Source organism: Rhincodon typus, chromosome 1 (genome assembly GCF_021869965.1).
Source record: "Rhincodon typus isolate 14 chromosome 1, sRhiTyp1.1, whole genome shotgun sequence".
NCBI lineage: Eukaryota > Metazoa > Chordata > Chondrichthyes > Orectolobiformes > Rhincodontidae > Rhincodon > Rhincodon typus.
The window spans coordinates 67,129,442-67,144,545 of record NC_063332.1 but is presented as its reverse complement, the minus strand read 5'-3'; the positions used below and the strand labels follow the sequence as shown (position 1 = coordinate 67,144,545).

The 15,104-nt window shown below is 42.5% G+C and overlaps 1 protein-coding gene across 1 annotated transcript in view; it reads left to right on the top strand.

Moving 5' to 3' along the window:
* The window catches only part of adamts6 (ADAM metallopeptidase with thrombospondin type 1 motif, 6), a 304,519-nt gene that overhangs the window by 29,347 nt on the left and 260,068 nt on the right, over positions 1-15,104 (top strand). Inside the window, exons 4-6 of the mRNA XM_048598741.1 lie at positions 3,135-3,352; positions 12,482-12,565; positions 12,943-13,088. Coding sequence (XP_048454698.1) covers positions 3,135-3,352; positions 12,482-12,565; positions 12,943-13,088 — 448 coding nt within the window. The remainder of the gene's footprint in view (positions 1-3,134; positions 3,353-12,481; positions 12,566-12,942; positions 13,089-15,104) is intronic.

Here is a 15,104-nt window from a genome sequence, read left to right as displayed (position 1 = left end):
CCCCCTCCGTCTAGTCTCAATGAAATCTCAGAGTCCGAAATGGATGTGTCCTCAATACCGATGCCGCCAGAACAAGAGGAGGAGACCCTTTGAAGATGTTCCAGATCCAAGAGACGGGCCACGATCTGGTACACGCTGCTTGTGTTTGAGTCTGAGTCGGGGGAACCAGACCTGGGGCAAAAACATCACAAGAGAAGCTACAAGTGAAAGATCAGGCCCACATCCCTGGGCCTGGAGGGGGAGAGGGTAGGAGGTGGAGGGATATAGTGATTAGAACCAGGTGGACCTCATTGACTACAAGATTCTTGATTGGGTTGTTAACCTGGGCCAATCAGGAAAGCCCTGGCTGACTAATATAACCACAAGATTAGAATCTCCTCCATTGAGGATTGACTCCGAGCTGGTTGGCCACAGCCACTGTACAGTAAACAAGTAAATAAAGGGTGACTTGGTCTCGGGACACCGGCCTCTGTGCAGTTGTTTCAATTTCCTTTTCTTAGTCAACTCCTTTGTCCTCCTTTGCTGAATTCTAAACTGCTCCCACTCCTCTGGACTGCTTTTTTTTCTCTTTATAGCCAATTTTTGTACCACTTTCTTGGATCTAATACTATCTCTAATTTCTCTTGTAAGCCATGGTTTGACCGCCTTTCCCATTTTACACCAGACAGGAATGAACAATTGTTGCAGTTCACTCATGCTGTTTGATATTTATCATTGCCTTTCCACCATTATCACCTTAAGTAATGGTCGCAATTTATCATAGCCAACTCAAGTCTCACACCATCATAAGTTCCTCTATTTAGGTTCAGGACCCAAGTCTCAGAATCAACCACATCTCTCTCCATCTTGATGATCAATTCCTTCATATTATGATTGCTCGCCCTCAGTGATCTTGCACAACTCGATTGCCAGTTACTCCTTTCTCATTACAGAATGCCTAGTCTAGGATGGCCTGTTGAGTTTCTTAATAAAAACTGAAAGAACTGCGGATGCTGTAAATCAGGAGCAAAAACCGATGTTGCTGGAAAAGCTCAGCAGGTCTGGCAGCATCTGTGAAGATACTGCCAGACCTGCTGAGATTTTCCAGCAATGTCTGTTTTTGTAGCCTGTTATTTAGGTTGGTTCCTTAACATATAGGTCCAGAAAACCACCGTATATACACTCCTGGAATTCCTCCTGTATGGTAATGTTACTAAATTGATTTGCCCAATCTATATGCAGATTAAAGTCATCCATAATTACAATGTTCCCTTATTGCATGCATCTCTAATTTTATGTTTAATGCCATTCACCACATCATCCCTCCAGTTTCCGGGTCTATATACAGGTCCCTGCTAATGTTAATTTGCCTCTGTTTTTCTCAGTTCTACCCATACAGATTCCACCTCATCTTTCCCTAACCAGCAATACAACCCCACCACCTTTCCTTTTTGTCAGTTCTTCTTAAATACTGAATACTTGTGGATATTCAGTTCCTATTGCTGGCCTCCCTGCAGCCATGTCTCCATATTGTTGACTATTATATTAATTTTTGTCTATTTGAACAATTAATTCATCCACTTTATTGGAAATGCCCTGCACATTTAGCACAAATCCTTAAGGCTTAGTTTTTTAACAACACCAAATCCATTCCCATTATTTTTCACTGTGTCCATGTTTGAACCTTGATTTCTCTGCTTATCACTTTTCTGTCTTTTGTTTTTGTCCTTGATTTCCCTTCCTCTGACTTCTTACATAGGTTCCTATTCCCCTACCATTTTGATTTAAAGCCTCCCGAAGCACTTTAGCCAATACTTCCCCGAGGACATCAGACCCAGTCCTCTGTAGGTCCAGTTTGTACTTGTCTCACCTCCGCCAGAGCCAATCCCAATGCCCCAGGAGTATGAAACCCTCCTCTTCACACAGTTTCTTCCGCCACATATTCATCCGATATATTCTGCTATTTCTACACTGACTAGCACGTGGCACTAGTAGTAATCCTAAGAAAACCTACCTTTGAGGTCCTAATTTTCAACTTACTTCCTAACTTACATTCTGTTTTTAGGACCTCATCCCTTTTTTATAACCTGTGTATTTGTACCAAAATATACAAGGTTAGAGGGCCACAATGCGCAGCAACAGCATAAGAGATAAAAAGTGTGTAATTTGTCTTAGTTTACAATAGGCAATGGTGTATCTGGTATTCAGCCTAAATTGTGGTAACTCCCACAAAAGTGAGCATTCACTAGCATGGTGTGACATTTCTGGTCACCAACAAGTGGCACGCTGAGCGAATGGAATCTTTCTCTTTCTGATGTAGTTTTCAGTACTGAAAAGGTGGATGTGGGTGTAATCTGATATATTTACATTTTACGAATTTTGTAAAATGAAGATGTCTCCTCCTGTTGCAATCAGTTGCCCATTGGGATTAAAATGAGATATTAAACTGAGGCCCTGTCTCTGTGCTGAGGTAGATGCAAAATATTCCAACACATTTCATGCAAGTTGGAATTTTTCCTTATATCCCCAACCAACCTAAACAGGTTAACTAGTCTTGTATTTGAATGTTGTTGTTTGTGAAGCCTTGCTGTATACATCTTGTCTACACTTCAAAAATGACTGCAAATGCAAAACTGCCAAACAAATTCACTGCAATAAAATAATGAATTGTTTACAAAGCACTTTGGAATGTTTTAAGGTTAAAGGTGCCTTTGCAAAATGTATTTTTTATCATTCCCAACTATGAAGAACAATCTTTCTTTTCAGTCCCTTGCTACTTTAGGTGGGGTCCGCTGTACAATGCAAAAGGCCAAATATACTAAGAAGGCAATGTTGGGAATTAATCATTCAGCCAGCTTTCAAGCTGGTTCAGATTGTATAGATGCAGCTTGGATCTGTGCTGCTATTCGGTCAATGTAACCTGAAAAGGAGACCCACCTGACAGTTTCTCTGTTTCCATCAAGACAGGCATGAATAAATTTTGAGCTAGTTTCATTTTCCATAAAACTTGACCAAACATATTCCCCCCCAATGTTTTCCTGTCCTTTAGTGTTGTTTCAATTCATGAAGGTGAAACTCCACATTTTAAAAGCAGCTGGATTACAAGCTGCTAAATGACTAATCTGGCTAACATGGTTGATTATCTTCACTCCTAGAAGACCGCACAGGAAGAAGAAAGCCGTGGTGGTTAAATCATCCCTCGGCCTTTCCAACCTCATTGCCAAAGAACAAAACGGCAACCAGTGCCCATCGACAAAGGAGATCAGTAAGCCTTGAACGCTTTGTGGAAACTCTTGTAGTGGCAGACAAAATGATGGTGGGATATCATGGTCGTAAGGATATCGAACATTATATCTTATCAGTAATGAATATTGTAAGTTTTATCCCTTTGTATTTTGAAATGATAAACGTTTTTTGAATCTATTTTCTTGGCCTTGAATAAGAGCTGTCTAAAATTCATCTCAATGCTGTTATAGCTGAGGTATTGACCTATTTATTATGAATGAATGATCACCTTGATTGCAATAGAAGAATGGAATTTCAAATGAACCTTTAAGCATCAGTATCTTTTACTGCACGGTATAATTCTAAGACTCCATAATTGAAAAAGAGTGACTTCCATCTGAGAGATTGCTTCAGTTATGGGAGGACCTTGTTGTCATGCTGCCTGTCTGAATTGAACAGGAAGTGTTCTCTGGCCAGAAGGCAGGTTTAGCTGGAAGGAGGCCCCGTGCTTGGCGCCATTGAGATGGCATGTCCTAAAGAAGGGAGTTCCTGGAGGATTTTGTCAGTCAGACTCCCAGAGTAGAGAGGGACTGAATATTCATTCTTGAAACCTGGAGGTGTGCTTCAGGGCAGATTTTGATGCCTCAAGATGGCAAGCTGGGATGTAAGAGGCTGGTAAAGCCATGGGGAGCTATGCAGGGATAGCTCCCAATCCCCCCTCCAAGGCATTTTCTCAGCAGCAGGACATGATCGTCATTGCAGGCCTGAATAATACCCATCCACTACCACTCTCCTCCACATGGCTGAACTTATTCTGTCACTGAATAGTTTCTCCTTTAATTCATCTCACTTCTGCCAAGTCAAAAGAATGGCTGTGGGCACCCGCATGGGTTCCAGTTATTAAGCCTGCCTTTTTTATAGGGTATGTGGAACAATCCTTGTTTCAGTCCAACACTGGCCCCCTCCCACAGCTCTTTTCTCGGTGCATCGACTGTTTCGGTGGTGCATCGACTGTTTCGGTGCCACATCGTGCTCCTGCCTGGACCTTGAAAAATTTGTTCATTTTGCCTCCAATTTCCACTCCTCTACAACTTACACATCGTCCATTTCCGATACTTCCCTTCCTTTCCTCGACCTCTCCATCTCCATTTCAGGCACTAAACTGTCCACTGCCATCCACTAAAAAGCCAATGACTCCCATAGCTTTCTTCCCTACAGTTCTTCATACTCCTCGTCCTGTAAGGATTACATCCCATTCTCCCAGTTCCTTCGCCTGCATCGTATCTGTTTGGATGATGCCGCCTTCGAAAACAGTGCTACTGACATGGCTTCCTTCTTCCATAACTGTGGTTTCCCGCCCACTGGTGGACAGGGCTCTCAACCACATCTGACCTGTCATTTGTGCTTCCAACCTTGCCCCTTCCCATCATCACAACACTGTGATCGGGTTTCACTTGTCCTCACTTTTCATCCCACCAGCCTCCACATTCAAAGGATCATCCTCCGCCATTTCAGACAACTCGAGCAGAACACTACCACCAAACACATCTTCCCTTCACTCCCCCATCTGCATTTCACAAGGATGTTCCCTCCGGGTCACCCTTGTCCAGTCCTTGCCCACTAACAACCATCCCCTTCTTCCCATGGCACCTTCCCATGTAACTGAAAAAAGGTGCAACACCTGCCCCTTCACCTCCTCCCTGCTCACCATTCAAAGACTGAACCAGTCTTTCCAGGTGAAGCAGCATTTCACCTGTACCTCCTCCAATCTGGTCTGTCGTATTCGCTGCACCCAGTGTGGTCTTATCTACATTGGAGAAACCAAACACAGACTGGGCGATCGCTTTGCAGAACACTTCCTGTCTGTGCACAAGCATGACCCTGACCTTCCCCATAACTGGTCATGTTAACACAGCGTCCTGCTCAGTGTCTGTCCTTGGCGTGATTCAATGCTCCAGTGTGCAAACTGGAGGAGCAGCATCTTATCTTCAGATTAGGCACTTTATAACCTTCTGGATTTAATATTGAGTTCAACACCCTCTGATTGTGAACTCCCTCCCATTTCATCCCTTTTATCTTTACTAGTTACATTCCCTGTCTCCATCTCCTCTCTCCCCTCCCTCCACCCTAGTGGGACTGCTCTTTCCAGTCTGACAGTTAGACACACCATCGTTTTGCCATTTTCACATTCCGATCACTTAATCTGCTCTCAGCATCCTTTCTGTGCCAGCACTTCACACCGCCTCCCCACACTATTGCGTAAATGCTGCTCCCACTGCACTTCACTTCAGCTCTGATGAACCAGAGCATCCCTACAGTGTGGAAACAGGCCCTTCAGCCCAACAAGTCCATGCTGACCCTCCGGACAGCATCCCATCCAGACCCACCCCCTTCCACCCTTTCCCTGTAACCCTGCATTTCCCTTTGCTAACACACCTAACCTACACATCCCTGAACACTAAGGGTAATTTAGCATGGCCAATCCACCTGGCGTGCACAGCTCTCGACTGTGGGAGGATACTGGAGCACCCGGCAGAAACCCACACAGACACGGGGAGAATATGCAAACTCCACACAGACAGTCACCCGAGCGTGGAATTGAACCTGGGTCCATGGTGTTGTGAGGCAGCAGTGCTAACCACTAAGCTACGTCCCAAAGTCATCTAGAGTCATCTGGACTGGAAACGTTAGCATGTTCTCTCTCCACAGATGCTGCCTGACCCACTGTGATTTCCAGTATGTTTGTTTTCAGTACAGATTCCAGCATCTGCAGTAACTTGCTCCTACCTACGATACCTATGCCATTTCAAGGCAGCCATCAGAATCCCAATGATCTCCCTGTAGAAGGTTTCCCCTCTGACCTTCCATATCCTGAGTAGTTTGTCTCTTTGACTCACTTGGCCCAGAACCTTGAGGTCTCTTGTGTGCTTCAGCAGTGACCACTCTTTACAATGACTCTGCTGAGGCTTCAGAGCTGCTGGCCCTCTGATTTGGGGATGGCAGCACGAGGAGTTTGCCAACCACTTTTCTTTGTACAGCAGGTCAATGGATGTCTGATTTCATATCAACATTGGGGGCGAAGGTGGTCCCACTGTTGGCTGGTGCAGGCTCGGCACTTGCTTTACAGCCTGATGTCCAGGTTCACTCCCTGGATGCCCTTACCCGGCAAGAAAGCTGCACTGGCTTTTTGGTTGAACTGGAGTACAAATTGCAGTTGAGACCTGATGAGCACAGGAGGATAATTCACCTGAGCATTTTAACTGCTCACTGGTTGCAGCCATGTAGGCAGAGGCAAAATCAATCTTTTAACCCCAGTTTACCAATTTGGAAAAAATATATTTCCCTGCCTGTACTTCATAGAGAAAAAATGAAGCTAATAGATGCCAGGAAGTCAGTTGCAAGGCAAGAATTCCACCATATGATACCAGCCATGAGGATAAAATGCTTACATTTTATGACCAATAAGAACATTGCTGTAATGTTCATAAGAACATAATAACATAGGAAATAGGGATAGTAGGAACTGCAGATGCTGGAGAATCCGAGACAACAAGGTGTAGAGCTGGATGAACACAGCAGGCCAAGCAGCATCATAGGAGCAGACTTGGCCTGCTGTGTTCATCCAATATAGGAAATAGGACCAGGTTTGGGGTATGTATGGCCACTTGTGCCTGCTTCCAGTTTAACATGATCATGGCTGATCCTTAAACTCAACACCACTTTCCTGCCCTATCTACATATCCCATGATCCCTACTGAGTTCACAGTTCCATTGATCTCAACCTTGAATATGTTCAGTGACAGTGCACACATGACCCTACAGAATAGAGAATTTCAAAAGATTCACAATCCACCGAGGGAAGAAAGATTTCCTCAGCTCAGTTTAAAATGGTTGTCCCCTTACCCTGAGACTGTGCACTCTGGCTGTAAACGTGGGAGCAAAGGGAGAAAAAAAACCTCTCAGCATCTCACATATTAAGTTCTCTCAGATTTTGAAGAATCTATATCCTTCCAAATTACAGGCACTGCAGGGAGACAGGATGGGAATAGAACTGAGAGCTATCAATGTGGGGGTGTAGGGCTATGGGCGGAGGGGTTGATCTCTGAGAGCCATGTGGAGCTTGGGATGGAGCTCTGAGAGCCAAAGAGGTTGTGGGGTAGAGCTGTTAAGGGAGTTCTTCTAAATCCCAGACAGTGTGAGGAAATGTGATAGGAGTAGAGCTATCAGAGCCATCACCACGAAGGGAACTAGAGGTTTGCGTGTGTGTGTGCGTGTGTTGGTGCCCTGGGAGTCATGGATGTTGTGGGTAGAGCTGTTTGCAACAGTGTTTCTAAATGACAGTGTGGGAGAGGTAAATATGAGAGCTGTGAGAGGGTGGGGTGTTGTTTTGTCGGGGTTTGGTGAGGGCTGTTGGGGATCTAGTTGAGCTCTGACAGCCATTGTGATATAGAGGTATTGGTAGGAGATTGGGGTAAAGCTGTAATTAACAGCTGCGAGAGGGAGATGGGTTGAGTTCAGACAGTGGGGTGAGCATTGTAGGTATGGGAATGGTAGAGCTGTTAGGGCAGTGAGTGTGGGGTAGACCAGTAAGAGGGGCAGAGAAGGGATAAAGCTGTAAGTGGGTGCAGGGGATGGATAGACTGTCAGGAGAAGTGTAGGGGTAAAGCTGTAAGGGGGACAGTGGGTACAGCTGTAAGGGGCAATGGACTGGAGCTGTGAGAGGGGCATGGGAGAGGTAGGTCTGTGAGGAAGGACAGGGCAGATGGAATAGAGGAGTGGTGCAGCTCTGAGAGGAGGAATTGAGTTTTGAGAAAGGGAAAGAGAGGGGTATATCTGAGACGTGATGGGAGGGTTAGATCTGTGAGAGGGGGCAAGGGAGGGGTTAGGGCTGTGAGGAGGGGCAGGAAAGGAGTAGATCTGCAAGAGGTGACGGGGAGCAGGATTAGAAGGCAGACAGTAATGTTTTCTCCCCTACCTTGAAGGCTCTGTTGAATACACCGACGAGGCGTCTCCCACAGAACTATGATGATGGTGTTGCCATGAATCATGTCTGAGCCAGAAGCTCTGCATTGAGTCCCATTCCAGGGATTCACGGTCAGGCAAGGTGTGTCCTTAACATGGCCAAACTTGTCAAGTATCAATCTGCAAATGTTCAACAGACCAAAGGCAGACAGTAAGATTGCGAGATACCTGGTCAGACATGTGATGCAAAGAAAGTTGGAGCCTCTGTCTTCATTATTCATTGCTCCAGGTTACACCATCAAGGTAAAACTGGATATTGTCACAGCAACTAGGTCCCCCTGAGTGACCTGTAACACACCAGCACCATCACTTTCCAACTCTGTGGGCTGGATTTTCATAAACATTAAGCAATTGCAGTTGGAGCTGAGTTGGAATAGCTCCTCATTGCATTCCTTCTGTCAAAGACTTTTCCCAGAGTCAGGCAGGGAAGCAAATTAACCACTCACTCCACGGAGTTACATTAACATATTTAAGGTCCCGAATAGTTGCAACATCATTTGGCCTTGGCTGCACTTTGCTGTTGATGGTGTGTTCTCCCTACCACGATTAAAGGCCACTCAGTGATGGCCACCTCCCTTCAGCAGGCCAGGGACCATCAGAGCTCAAGCTGCATGGTCCAAAGATTGAGCCACTGGAGATAGGCCACACTGTACCCACACCATTCCACCGGAGGGGATCCGACTCCAAAGAGCATGCTTCAGAGCATGCCCCCATGTTGAGATGCCCTTGAGGTTCCCAACTTGCCTCAGCAGCACCTGCCATTCTGGTTGGGCTGCTAAGGCTGCAGACCTGTCAACCATGTGATTGGGTCTGCAGCGTCAGGAGTCCACCTTCTGTCCCAAATAGAATGGCAAGAGTCAAGATAATCAATTTGGGACCTGCCTTCCAGAAGATGTGCTTCTTGGTCTCACTGCCAGGAGGATTGGGCTTGGGATCCCACAATTAATCCCAATATCAAAGTTCCAAGGCCTGTGGGCCATATTGGCCTTTTATGTTTGCTTCATAGCTTGTTTTTTTTTCAGCTAGCTTAATATTGCCAGCAAAATCAGACACATTATACTCTGTACTCTCATATAATGCGTTCATATTGATATTGGTCCTTTCTGCATCTAACTGGTAAAAGTCTATCAACCTGAAAATAATTTTTTTCCTATTGTTCATTTTCTGTCCTTTAACTAATCACTTATCCTTGCTGATATATTACCCTCAACCACTAACCCATGAGCCCATATCTTGTGCAACAAATACTTGTGTCACTTCATCGAATGTCTTTTGAAAATCCAAATATATGACACATGCTGATCCTCTTTTATCTGCCTGGCTGATTAGCTTCTCAAAAATCTTTTAAAAATCTGTCGAACAGGATTTCACGCCCCTACAACTGGCAGACTAATCATACCATAGTTTTCTAAGTGCCTTGTTACCACTTTGTTAGTCTTGGATTCCAATCGTAATAAATAGAGATGAGTGATGTCTGGCTAATTGGTCTGTAGTGTTCTGTTTTCAATCTGTTATATTTGTCAAATGACAATTTGCTGATACCATTATCGAATATAAGTAATTTGGGAAGATCACAAGTAATCCATCTCTGTACCACATCTGATGTTTGACATCAGATGCAGGGCATTTCAGAGCTTTTAGTCCCATTAAATTCTTCAGTTTTTTTCATTTGTTCATTCTCTTCATGGAATGATTTATATAAGCACGGATAGAAGAATGAGGGAGTGTTTTCACTTTAAAAGTTAGACATTTTCGTAGACCCACAGAAATGTGCAGTCTTTCCCAGGATCAGATTACCCCTTTAAACTTATTAATTATTGCAGGTTTGGTTTCTTTCTCCTGATATTGAGAAGAATTTATTTTCACAGCGACAAATAAGAAGTACTTTTCACTGTTTAGTTTTTCCTGTGGTGCACATTTAAAATTTAGTCTGGAATTTTCAAATGCGTCTAAAAATTGTGAAGGATGCTTAATTTATAGTTAGTCTCGTTGCCTCTCAATAGTCATCCGACCTTAGTGGTTGTCCTTAGCATCCATGGGCTGAATACTTCCGAGGGTGGGGTGGGGAATGTATTGCTCAACCTCCCGGACTGGCTTTAAAACACGCTCCCCCATGAAGATAATACGCTGTGGGTTGACTCCAGTGTTGGGTTTCTGTCCCGCAGTGGAAGGAATGCCCACTGTTGTGTGCTGCCAGCAGATCAGATTAGGTGACATCTATATACTCCCAGCAGCATCAGAAGAGAAGAGCGGGAGCTGCTGCTACAGCAATGAGGCCTGTAATGAAGAGGAGGAAGCTGTATTACACAAGTTCACAATCACGATATTTACCTTCTGATTGCAGAGTGCCTTGTATTTTTACACCCTTTGTCAGTGAAGCCTTTATTTTGATCTTTATTTCTCACATTTTGTTTAGATGTTTGAAAGATATTTGTTGCTTGAGCTTTCCTTTCTCAGATTTAACACTCATTAAATTAATGAACAGGTAGCCAAATTGTTTACTGTTCTATAACCAGCAACTGGGAGCTCCCCTACTAGTGTGCGAGTGCATTTGATGCCAGCAGCAGTAGCCTGGATGGGTGTCGGAAATCTAAAGGACAGTGCTGATGTGGCTGTTTTCAGGAACCTCTATGCGAATCTATGACCTTCAGGCAATTAGCTGCCTGAAGTTGGCGTTCATGTCCCTTTTAATGGCGCAGATTCCACCTCCAAGAGCTCCTAGCCAATCAGATTGCCAGAGACTCTTTCGTCACAACAGTTTTGGGATCAAGAAGGGAATTGAGGGTTATGAGGTGGGCAGACAGGAAGCTGAGGCTGAGATCACAATCAGAGCATCGGAGGCTGAGGGGTGACCTTAAAGAGGTCTATCAAATCATAAGGGGCATGGATAGGCTGATTAGCCAAGGTCTTTTCCCCAGGCCGTGGGAATGCAAAGAGGGCATAGGTTTAACATGAAAGGGGAAAGATTTAAAAGGGGCCTAAGGGGCAGTGCGTGTATGGAATGAGCTGCCAGAGGAAGTGGTGGAGGCTGGTACGATTACAAGATTTAAAAGGTGTGTGGATGGGTATATTAAAAGGAAGGGTTTAGGTAACATAATTACAATTCTGTAGCCACAGACCCTCAGATGACCAATAGGGAGATGATAGTGCTGATTTTAATACCATACAGAAATACAGACAAATGAGGTATTACCCCATTAGGGAGTAGCAGAGAGAAGCCAACTCTTACTAACATGACAACGACCTCCCAACAAATTGGACATGAGAGGGATTGGGTGCCCTGCTGTTATAAAAGCATAGTAGCAGGCAGCTGGGGACCAAAGGGAATGAGCCTAGACATTAACATAATTGCTAATTGTTTGGCCAAAAAGGTTCACAGTGAAGACAGACAAAGACAAGCCTGGCCAAGCTTTCCTTCAGGTTTGGAGCATTCCTCTACCTCCCGGACAAAGATCTGTATATTTTTTAAATACCTGTATATTTTTTCTGGGCCTTTTCTGGCCCTATGATCCATTTTTTTTTGACATATTGCTTCCCCCACTTAATTTTCTAGTAAATATTGCTGTTGAACTTTGATTTTCTATTGGAGTCCTTTAATACATTTAAAGATAGATCCTGCTGGCTTTGGGTGGATGTACTTGCTGCCTGCAATTTAATCATTGAATGCCACTTTCATTGCTCACTCACAGTTTCTACTGGGTTAAAATTTCCCCAAGATTTCTAACAATCAATTAATCCAAGATTTCAAGTCCAATTGTAGAGTACAGATAAGAACATTGCAAGAATGTGTTTTGATCTTTTTGGTTAAAACAATTATCAATGAAAATAGGAGCCCAAGAAACAAGGTAGCTGAGAAATCTATTTACAACTCCATGTCAATTTATAAATGTAAAAATATGAAACTCTCAGAAATGTGACAATATGCAAAATTAAAATAATGATTACTTTCAACAGAAAGATTTTGGATTCTAGTTATAAATGATGACAAATAATTTTATAACATGTTCTTTGCAGGGTGTCCCCTCAGCTGAAACCATAAATCAGAATTAAAGCATTCACTCCTCTGGCTTTCTTTCTGTTTATTCATATGTTCAAATCTTTGTTCTGTGAATATGATTTCATAAAACTACCTGGTGAAGTTATCATTAATTATGATATTGCTGTCAATGTGAGGTTGTCAAAATAAAATCAGAAGCAGAAAGAGGAATTTTACTTTTGTCTGACTTTGTGTCTTTTCTTATTTTCTGGAGGTCAGGTTGCCAAACTTTACCGTGATTCCAGTCTAGGAAATGTTGTGAACATAATAGTCACTCGTCTGATTGTTCTTACTGAAGATCAGGTAAGATGAGGAATCCAAAATATCTTCTTTTCAAATCGGCACTTTTTTATTTTGATTATTTTACACAAATTGGAAGGAAATTTCTGTTACTGGAAAATACTGCAGAAGAAATACTCTGGCTGTATGTGTAATAACATTATAAATGCTTTCAACAAGAAATGTTTATAAGTTCTTCATCCCTTGATGTGTTTTATAATTTGTTGGGCTGAAGTCAGACATCAGAGAAATTTTACATGAAATAAAGGGTACTTTTTCAAACAAAAAAATTAAAAAGCAATCTGCCCTTACTAATTATCATCTTCGTTTTTATTCTTTGAAGAAGTGCTGGTTCTTCAGTAATATGTTTGGATTTCTCTGGTATACTTGTTGCATTGTAGCCAAACTTGGAGATAAATCATCATGCAGACAAGTCCTTGGACAGCTTCTGTAAATGGCAGAAATCCATTCTTTCTCACCAAAATGATGGAAACACCATTCCAGAAAATGGGATTGCTCATCATGATAATGCTGTTTTAATTACTAGGTAAGATGTGGATATTTGCATGCAAATTCTAATCTCAGAATGAAAATCATGTGCACAATGACTGACTAGTTATTCACCTATATCACCCACATTCAGAATGTGGACTTCAAACTTAAAAATTGTTTTTTTCTGTCTAATGTTTCTTTCATGTAAGTTGTCCGTACTTTTGTCCTCTTGGCCTAGACTTTTCTGTGAGGGCAGCAGATGTATGTTTTCCAGTGTCCCATTTTGGAGATAGTAGGGATTGCCACTCACCCCTTTTTAATTTTTTTGCCACCTACTGGGAGAGACATAGACTCTGCATAGCAAGTGATTAAAACTGTCAGAATCTGTTTGTGAGATGAATAGAGACTGGAACTGAGTTTGCTTGGAGTACCAGCCTTCTCTCACTATTACTGAGTCACACTAATTTCAAACTTTCACTGATTCCTTTTCCGACCTGTTTGTCACTGTTTAAATACACTATATGTTGGACAATCAATGCAGTTTCGTATTTGTTAGGTTTGCATGTAATTGAGTTCAGAATCTATAAAATATAAACAAAAATTGACACTAGGGGGATTGAAAAGCTATGTCAGGGAAAGGAATGAGCAAATTTAGAGCATGTATGTCCAGCATTAATTTATATCCTGACTTGTCTGGGACAAACGAATGTAATCAGCTTGTGATATAATGCTCATGAACACCTCAGTTACTTTTAAAGAGTTGTTGGCATTTATCAGTGAAATATTCAGAAACATAGAAATGACATTGTGCAATATAAAAATATAAGAGCCAAATGTACTTCCAAGACATAATTTCTGGACTTTACTCTTTCTGTGTAAGGCAAATGGGATACTTGCCTGTTTGGAAGAAATTTGAACAATTCTGTGCCAGAGACAGGGAATAAGAAGTAAAAGTACATATTTAAGGATGTGATGTTTTTCTGGATGTTTTTCTTTTTATATCAGTTGTGACTTAAATGTAGTAAAATGTATGAAATGTGCAAGAACCATATTTAGCAAAATCAGTGCTACTTCTCAAACTAAAATTGTGAGTGAAGTAGTATTTTTGTTGCCAGGATAGTTGCAGCCATGTTTTGAATATGTCTCAAGCCGAGATGGGAATACAGTTGGTCCTCAAATACTGGATTAAAACACAAGCTGTTAATTTGCTTCCAAAGCTTCATTGGTGAATTAGGTTTTATTTGACCGTGAAAAGGAAGTAATCCATTTGCAAGCAGTGCTTTTTGTTCACCTTCTTTCATTAGTATCCCTGAGCCCTGCCTCAACAGTGGGTAAAGAGAAAGGATTGGCAACTTCCATCAGTGCAAATCTAAAATAACTATTAAAAAATTCATGAGTGGCACAGGAATAAAGTTTTTGTTTCTTCCCACTTCACTTTGAAGGGGCAATTGGACAACTGTCTGCGAACAATGCCTTGCATGGCTGTGAGCATAACCGATCACACCAGTGGATTCACGAGGGTGGTGATCTGTTTTTCATTTAGTGATTTGTAATCTGTAATTATCACTCAGATTACAAGAAATATAGTTCCTTTGTCACTTTGTTAGTTCAGCTATTGACTGGCTAAGCTATGTCGATTTTTAAAATAACAGGCCAATCTCTAGTTTCTGCTGAGTTAGCTGATCACATGTCTTTAGGAGTTTTTCAATTAACTTCAGCTTCTAGGATAGTGAGAACAGGAAATGAAGGAAATCTTTGGCAAGGAGGAATAAAGTCTGTAGAGGTAGCCTGAAGGATGGTCTCCAGCATCAGATAAATAAATCATGAAGTCTTCACGATTCTTGTAATAGACAGTCACAAATGGCCTAGGGAGATGGTTGTCAGTGAAAAAAAGAGCTAATGGAATGATCCTAGTGGACTGGAAGTGTGAGGCCGAATAGGACTTGATGTGGTCCAGCCCTACCTGGCAGTGAACAGATAAGATACTTGTGTGTGAGATAGGATCAGATTTAAGTACTCAGTCTCAGCAAATAATTCATTGCACTAATGTATAGATTTTTGACCCAATCAA